This window comes from Condylostylus longicornis, unplaced genomic scaffold (assembly GCF_029603195.1).
Source record: "Condylostylus longicornis isolate FDR11 unplaced genomic scaffold, ASM2960319v2 ptg000040l, whole genome shotgun sequence".
Taxonomy (NCBI): Eukaryota; Metazoa; Arthropoda; class Insecta; order Diptera; family Dolichopodidae; genus Condylostylus; species Condylostylus longicornis.
The window spans coordinates 6,863,841-6,872,447 of NW_026578009.1; the positions used below are offsets into that span (position 1 = coordinate 6,863,841).

General features: G+C 23.9%; 1 protein-coding gene across 1 annotated transcript; it reads right to left on the minus strand.

Moving 5' to 3' along the window:
• Positions 1-664: 664 nt before the first annotated feature.
• Positions 665-1,653, minus strand: LOC129609798 (uncharacterized). Its single transcript, XM_055521920.1, has 4 exons — positions 1,650-1,653; positions 1,164-1,571; positions 898-1,051; positions 665-788 (listed from the first exon to the last, which is right to left on the minus strand). Exons 1-4 carry the CDS (start codon positions 1,651-1,653, stop codon positions 746-748), a joined length of 609 nt encoding a protein of 202 aa, XP_055377895.1. The 3' UTR covers positions 665-745.
• Positions 1,654-8,607: the final 6,954 nt, after the last annotated feature.

Genomic DNA, 8,607 nt, shown 5'->3' on the forward strand with positions numbered 1-8,607 from the left:
TTTATGACATTATGGTTAACATCAAATTCCATAAATTTATTAGACACACTCATATTTTATAAATTTTTAACAATTTTACAATATCCTAATTAATTTTTAACACTAATTATAATATTATATAAATAGCGTATATATATATATATATATATATATATGTATGTATGTATGTACATAATACAATTTTTAAAACGTGTTAAAACACATTTTGAATTTTAAATAATTTAAATAAATAAGTAAATATATAAATTTATATGTATGTATATAAAAATAATTTATAATGCAAACTAAACGAAAACAAAAAATGAAATAAAATAAATAAATAAATAAAACAAAAAAGAAGAAAATTTAATAGAAAATTTAAAAGAAAATAATTAAAATGAAAGCAAAATTCCAATTTGAATTGTGCGGTCAAATTAAAGATCACGCATTTGGTAATGAATTGGAATAAAATAAACGACAATAAATGACAATAAGAGAATTTGAAAAGTTGAATTCGAAAAACTATTAAAATTCTGAACGGCATCCCTATTTTGACTTTTACTGAATGCTTTTCTTTTTTTTTGGTTTTCTTTTGGTTTTTTTTGTTTTGTTTGCCGGAACGTATTCATTTTAACGGTATTAAATTTTTGTATTTGTTACTTCCAATGATGGTATCAATAGTTAAATTGAATTGATTGTTACGGCCATTTTTAAATAAAAAATTTAACCTCATTTGTTATATTTTAAATAAATGACAATAGGTATATTAGGCTTTAACTTCTCTTTTAGGTGAATAGAGTTGAACAATTCTGTTATTATCAATAATAAGAGACAATTGAAAAGAAAAAAATAAAAAAAAAATAAATAAATGTTAAATACCACAACTATAAATATGTGAATGGTATGTGTGATACTTACTTTTCATAAGGGTACTTCTTATCAATCACATCGACAGTTCGTTGAAAACGACACCAAATTTGATCACGTTCACAACCTTCATATTTGCGAGAGAAAGTTTCCATTGCAGTTTTTGCAAATTTTGTTACTTCATTTATTGTTTCATTTAATTTTTCTATATAAAATTAAATTGAATATTTAATTAGAATTAATTGAATTGGAAAAAATCAATAATTTAATTATTTTAACTAAATCTGTATGTATGTATATTAATATATTTGTTTTACCTTTATCAGTTCCAAAATCTCTTGATTCAGCTGATGATGCATCTTCCATCATATCTTCACTAAATAAATTTTTTAATTTTGGCAAGAATAATAATAAACAAATCATTGCGAAAAATTTAACAATTTTTTTAAAAATTATTAATTTTAAAAGAAGTTTCCCAATTGTAAATAAATCAATTTTAAGTTTTAATTTATCTAACCAAGTCTCTTCACGTGGATGATGATGATGATGGAAAAATGGTGGAGGATGATTAATATATATATGTGATGGATGTGGTGGTGGACCATATATTGGTTTTGGTGCTGGTGGACCATATACTGGTGCTGGTGGTGGTCCATATTCTGGTACCGGTGGATATTCATAACCGGAACTAGCATGAAAACTAACATCAGCTACACGTTCTGATGCTATAAAATGAAAATTTTGTATATGTATAAAAAATTTGTAAAAGAAATTCATATAAAATAATTAAGATAATATTTTGCCCATTTGAAGGAATAAAAAATGCATTCTCTTTCAATTTAAGAAAATTTTTAACAAAATTTTCAAATCATTTTTTATTTTTAACAAGACTTTTGCTTAAGGAAGAGGTTTTTATCCATTAATCAGAATAAGAAGAGTAAAAATTCACAAATTGCATATTTTCCGAATTTTTTCCTATTACGTAATAACTTTCCTTAACCAGTTTTTAGGAAGTCATCAACTACTCTTCTAAGTAATTCTAAGTAATTTTCTAATAAATTTCAAGGTAAATTTTACTATAAAGATTTCAAGGGAACACCAATTGAAAAAAAAATTCCGAAATTTTGAATATTCATCGAATCAATTTCTGTACCCGATAGCTGTAAATTGAAATTTAAAATACAATGTAATTTTATAATTATTGCGAATATTTGCGATTAATGTTATTTAAGATAACATAAACCAATTCTAATGTAGGAACGCAACCTGGATTAGCGTTTTTACTTCCATTTTGAATGCAATTCAACAGGCTATTGTTACTCAGTTAATTTTCTAAATTTTCTCGGATCTTTCTCCTTCCTGAGGCTTAAATTGTTTTTTTTTTTTCAATTAATAATTCATGTTTTCCATAAGTTTCCTTTACAATTGATTTTAAAAATTCAAAAGTCAAAATGTCAAATTATAAAATCTACACCTTCATTCTTCATATCTTTGATTTTTATGGCTTTTAAGAAGCAGTTCCTCATCTGCATTTATACTTCTATGTAACACTTATTTGACAAAGACCCCAAAATAATTTATACACAAACGTATTAAAAAATGTCCTTTTTTTATAATTAGGAGAAAATGCTCGAATTAAAATTTTAAAATACTTAATGATTATTTAGTAGAAAAATTTCGGAGTTATTTTAAATTTAAAACTTGTTTTTACAAATAAATTTTTTTCATTTCACTTTTTTTGAGCTCATTCTGCAGCCTCAACATTAACACTAATTAAAAGAAAAATATGCAATATTTTGTATTAATTAAATGAAAATCCTTTTTGGCTAAATATTTGAATCCTTTACATATAAAAATGCCCATTAATTTTAATTAAAAATTCTTAAAAATAAAATAAAACAATTAAAACAAAATTTTAACAACGCACCGCCATTATTATTGCTCTGATGCGAATTTTGCAATGCGTTCAAATATGAATCCTGATTTGAAACTTCACTGCTAACAATAGTTAAAATTGTACAGAGGTAAATAAAATTCACTATTTTTAACATTTTTATTTTTTTATTTATTTTTTATTTATTTTAATACTTTTTCTTATTTTTTTCTTTTAATTACGAATGAATTTTGTTAAAAATAAATAAAATGAAGTTTACCACCGGAATTGATAACGTTAACTAATCGCTTAAAAAATTTGTCAACGGTATTTAAAAGTATTTCGGAAATCGGAATTTTCTGTTATAATTTTCCGTTTGTTTATTTAAATATGGTTGTAAACCAATATTTACATATATGTTGGTATGTAATTTTGTTTTTTTTTTTTAATGAAGCGCGTTTTTCGCGTAACTTTTCCAATACAATAGATTAAAATAAATTAGCCTGCGCGCACTTACTTTTTTTTTTATTTTTATTGTTAAAGCAGGGTTTATTCATCACTTAATTATTATTTTTCTTTTAATTTTTCTTTTTTATTATTAACAATTATATTTCTTTTTTTTTTGATGATGAATTGTACTTATGTGACAGATTTACTTACGTACTTTACTCATTTATTTGTCATTATAACAGTTTATATTTTGTAAATTACATGCTAGTAATATGCGTGTGTAAATGTGTAATATTTATTTAAAATAACTTCTGTTCCGGCAGTCAGTATCTTCGTTATTATCCACTTGTATTAGGAAAATCAGAAGAAGATATATGAGAATATAGCGCGTGTACAGTGTGTAACAGAGTTATGAATTTTGATTTTTGAGATATGTAAAATTTTTAATTCATTATAGATAAATTATTAATCACATTAGTCACAGACCATTATCGCTTTCTTAACAATTTAATAAACTAATTTTAGCAGTTGTTCCAAATTTGTGACTTAGTTTTCCCAAAATTCCTAGAAAAACACTATTTTTTATGTAACACATATATGACTGACATGGCCCTATATATTAAATTTTTTTTTTTCTTGACAAGATGTGTCTGTCTTATATGTTTGACGCATCCAAACAAAATACGACAAGACACAAGAAATATAATGCAAATGTATCGTTTGCGTCGGACATCTGTGATTGACCTGGCCTTCTACCAAATCGCATACATCAGACATATATGTTTGACATGGGTCATGTAGAACTTATTAGCGTCGAACACATATGAGTGACACGGCGATTAAAGTGTTAAATTTCTCAATTTTTCATATAAAAATCTTGTATATAACAAATTTAATTCATAAGATGTGCGTGCACTTATTCCAATAAATGGCTCTATATGTATATTATTATGTGAAAAATTAATTTCAAATTCTTAATGTTTATCATAAAAGTTTCAAAAACTTTGTATGAATTGATTTGTGTTTTCAATTACAATATCGAATAGGCTCTAATGTTTTTGTTGGTAATTTATCATTACAGTATAGAACAGGATAAGTAAATATAATTTGAAATCATCATAAGTTATACAAATTATCTGTGAAGTATAATTCTAGATATAAAACACATATGCATCTGTGTCAAGCACAATTTTGTTTTGTTCTCTTCATTTATTTTATTGTATTATCTAATGCGTATATTACGTTAAGCACTGACGCCGTATCAAAATTTTTAGTATTATGACGGGACACCCTATATATATTCAAATGTTGTATGTAAACATATGTATGTATGTATAATTATATGCGTTACTTATACACATACATTTATATATAATAAAATGTTGAATAAAGTACGAAAATTACGTGATTTGAATGAAATATTCTTTTTAATAGTTTTCAAGTATAATAAAAAAAATTCATATGTACGTATGTATACATATAAAAAATTAACTATGATGGTTGACAGTTTTGTTGAAATACTTGCCAAAGTGTTAAAGAGAATGACTCTTTTATTAAAACATTTTTAACATTCTTTAATGCAAGCCTTATAATTTCTCTGATATAGGCGGTAATTAAATTTTTATTTTTATTAATAAAAAAATTTATTATACCTGATTTTGCTTCCGTTGGTTTTTTTTCAATTTTTTTGCAAAATAGAAACATTTAAGATGACATAAAATTTTTGTTTTTATGCTTTTTCTTTTTTTGATACAATTATTATCGGTGTATGACAGTTTTTGAAAATTTTTTTTTTATATAACTTCATAGTTTTAGTAAAATTCATTTAATGAATGGAATAATAAATTTTTTTGTTTTTATAATTTTAGGTTTTTTTTTTGGATAATTTTTTGATTTATGCAAATTTCATCTGTGATACATGAATTTATAAAGATGATTACAAGTTATTTGAACACTCATTTTGTATTGTTATATGCACTTTTTTTTTGCTTTTTTTGTTTTTTCGTAATTACTTCAGTTTATATACATAAAGTACATTTGTTAGGTCATTATTAATTTGATGGCGGTAAACTTAAATAAATTCCCTTATAACAGTTTTAAGTTCATACTATCAAAATGTCAAATAAGTCAATATATAATTGACTGTAACAATTTACTTGCATACATATTATTTTGTCAATTGAAATTCGAATTGTCAATAATTAAGAATGACATTTAATGTAAGAGTGTTTTCGAAGGGAAATTTATAATTAAATTAAAATTAATTGCATAGAAATTAAAATATTGTATTTAACTGGAATTGGGATTAGTTGCCAATTGAATATTTTATTATACTTGTCTTATGGGACGGAATTAATCAATATTCTAAAAATAACATTTGACTTATTTTTATAAAAGTTAGCTAGTAATATTTTCTAGTTCAGAAAGAAAAAAAAAATTAGTATTTCGATTTCTGTACAATTTTCACATCATTTCAGTAAATATATTTGTTCCCCTAAATATATGCAATCCTAATTGCTCTTCATACCAAACACTTTTATAAATACATATTTTATTTTTTAGAGAAAAATAGCTTAGATTAAATATATTTATTGCAAAATGCTGACATTTTTGGAAAATTTAATTAAAAATAAGTCTTGTTATGGAAATGGCGTCTTGCATTGTGAGGAAGGTGTCATAGAGTTATGAAAATTTGATAGAAGATGCTGTTCGTTGTTAATTATCTAAATCTAATACAATTTTCTTATGCGTTCGAATCGAGCTCCAATCCATGTAGCCATAGTGGCGAGTGGCATTTTAAATTTATTGTTAATTGAATTGTTAAAAAAAATTAGCTCTTACTTTTATATTATAAATTAATAAATATCGGGCTATTAACCAGAGTGAAAAATCTTCAAACACTAAATTTTATTATATTCCCAAAAATATTTTTTTATTAAAACCAAAATGCATCTAAAAATTGTTGTATGGGATTTCTAGGCTTTTTAAAATTAAATTATAAACTATACATACTGCTTATGTATGTAACATATGCCGATTTTATTTGCTTATAAAAACGTGACACTTCTTCCAAATTTAAACACATGAGGATGTTGTTATACATTTGCGTATTTTATTTTAGATTCCGTATAAGTTTTTCGTTGATATGTTTGCCAACAATAATATTGTTCTATTGTAAAAACAAAAAAAAATTTCTGTTATACATTGAAATTTATTAAATGGAAAGTTTTAACCGGTATAAAATAGTTAGTATAAGTAGTAAGAAAATGGAAAGTGTTTCTCGATTTAAAATAATGATGGACGTGATGCTTTAAACTTGTCCTATAAAATTAATTAAAATATTTAAGATATTTTTATATGGGTATTTTAACTTGCATTTTTAGCATACAATATAGGTGTGTAGGAAATTACTAAAAAATGCCAGTTGATATCATCTTGAAGAGCAAGTTGTTTACATAATGTAAGGAAATAAGGAAAACATAAAAAAAAAAGAAAAAATAAATTGGTAATTTTAAATAGATAATATCAAAATTTTTAATATTTTGATTATATGCTCGCTTATTTAAATAATTTTAGTTAATTTGTTATATAATTTTACAAAAAAATACTTTCCTATAGTTAAATATTAAGAATGTGAAGAATGCGTAACATCCGTTTCTCGGATTCAGCTAGAATTGAAGTGGGACTAGAATTTTATTCAGAAAAATTGTGAACTAGAATTAAAAATGTAATATAATTGTAAGAACTGTACTTAGAAAATATTGATAAATTTTTATATTGCTAGATCGTTGCCAGCACAGAAAATTTCTGTGCAAATTAAAGAGATTAACGCCTTTAGTAATTTCTTTAACTTCAAACAAAATCAAACGAAAATTTAATATAAAATTCTGCTTATCTGTTGGAAATTTAAATTATTAAGACGTGTAACCCTTCACAGTTTTCTAATTATTTAAGAGGAAATAAACTTACAAAATATTTATTACTAATTTATTGCGTTAAATGTAATGCAGTAATAAAAAGAACCATGTAGAAATGATCGTATCAAATATGTGTCTGACAATTTCAACGTGAATTCGGTTTTATTACTGATATAATGCTAGTTTTTTTTCTCAAACTTCTGAAACTCAAGTGCGCTTGAGATAGTATATGAAACTAATATATAGCATTAAGTCAATGACTTCGAAAATCACACATATATTGAACATTTTTTAATATTGATAAAAAAAAATCGAATAAAATCTTATAAGCCCCTATATATCTTTTCATAAATAAAAAAAAATGCAAAATTAAAACATAGTAGATTTGTTTTTTTTAAAGCAGTTTTTATTGCGTCATTGAAAATATATCTACCAGCAACAATAAAATAATTCGGGCAGACAACTTTTAAAGGCACGTACAAAATATGTATTTGTTCTTATATTCGTGTATGCACATGCCCTACGAATATTAAATATGCGGTAAAGAAAAACAATTTTTACTTTCTCTTGACTTTACCTATATTAAAATGTAGGCTTAATTTTAACACGCACCCATCTTATGGATGCTTTAGAATTTAAATTTTCACAGAATGAATGTAAATAAAATATAAAGACAATTTTTATTTTAAGGTGGGTGAAATTGTAAAAACATAATAAATTGAGAATATTATTTTTAAAAATTATTAAAATTGTTTTATGTTGGAATGCCAATAATATTTGTAATAAATTTACATGCAGAGTATTTACATACAAGCATATACATACAGTTATACAGAGTATATACATATATACATACTATAAATAAATATATACATTTAGTATACACATACATATATTTAGTATATACATAAACAATTTTACGTAGTATCATTACAAATAATTTAATGGCAAAGGGTTACTTACGATATTTTAAATTTGTTCATCCAAATTAGGAATGAAAAATGTACATTGGCCCTTTTGGAATTAAATTGTGAGTATATTAATTACCAGAAATTTTGATTCAAGATTCATATATGGTTTGTAGTCAAACACTTAAGATAAATTTCAGTTAAAGAAAATATCTGTGATACGAATCTATAAATATTGAATAGATATACTGGTACATAATTTTATACAAACTAAAATTTTATTGGTTCAAAAGGACATGAATGTTTTCAATTTAATGCAACATCGACTAGCCTGATACAAAATTTTGCGCTTTGCCTAACATTTAAATGTACATACGTCAAGGCAAATAATTTAATTTATTTTTCTAAAACTTTTATTAAAAAACGTAAAGAAAAAAAAACATACAGAATGTGAGTCTATGTGGTAGATTTTTATTATAAAATATTTTCGAATGACTATTTTAAATTTACTGCTTTTTTAAGAAAAGGATATTTTCAGCTTATTTGTTAAAATCACGAAACATTCAAAATAATTTCGATTCAAACTCATTGCTCCGAAACGACAAAAAATAAT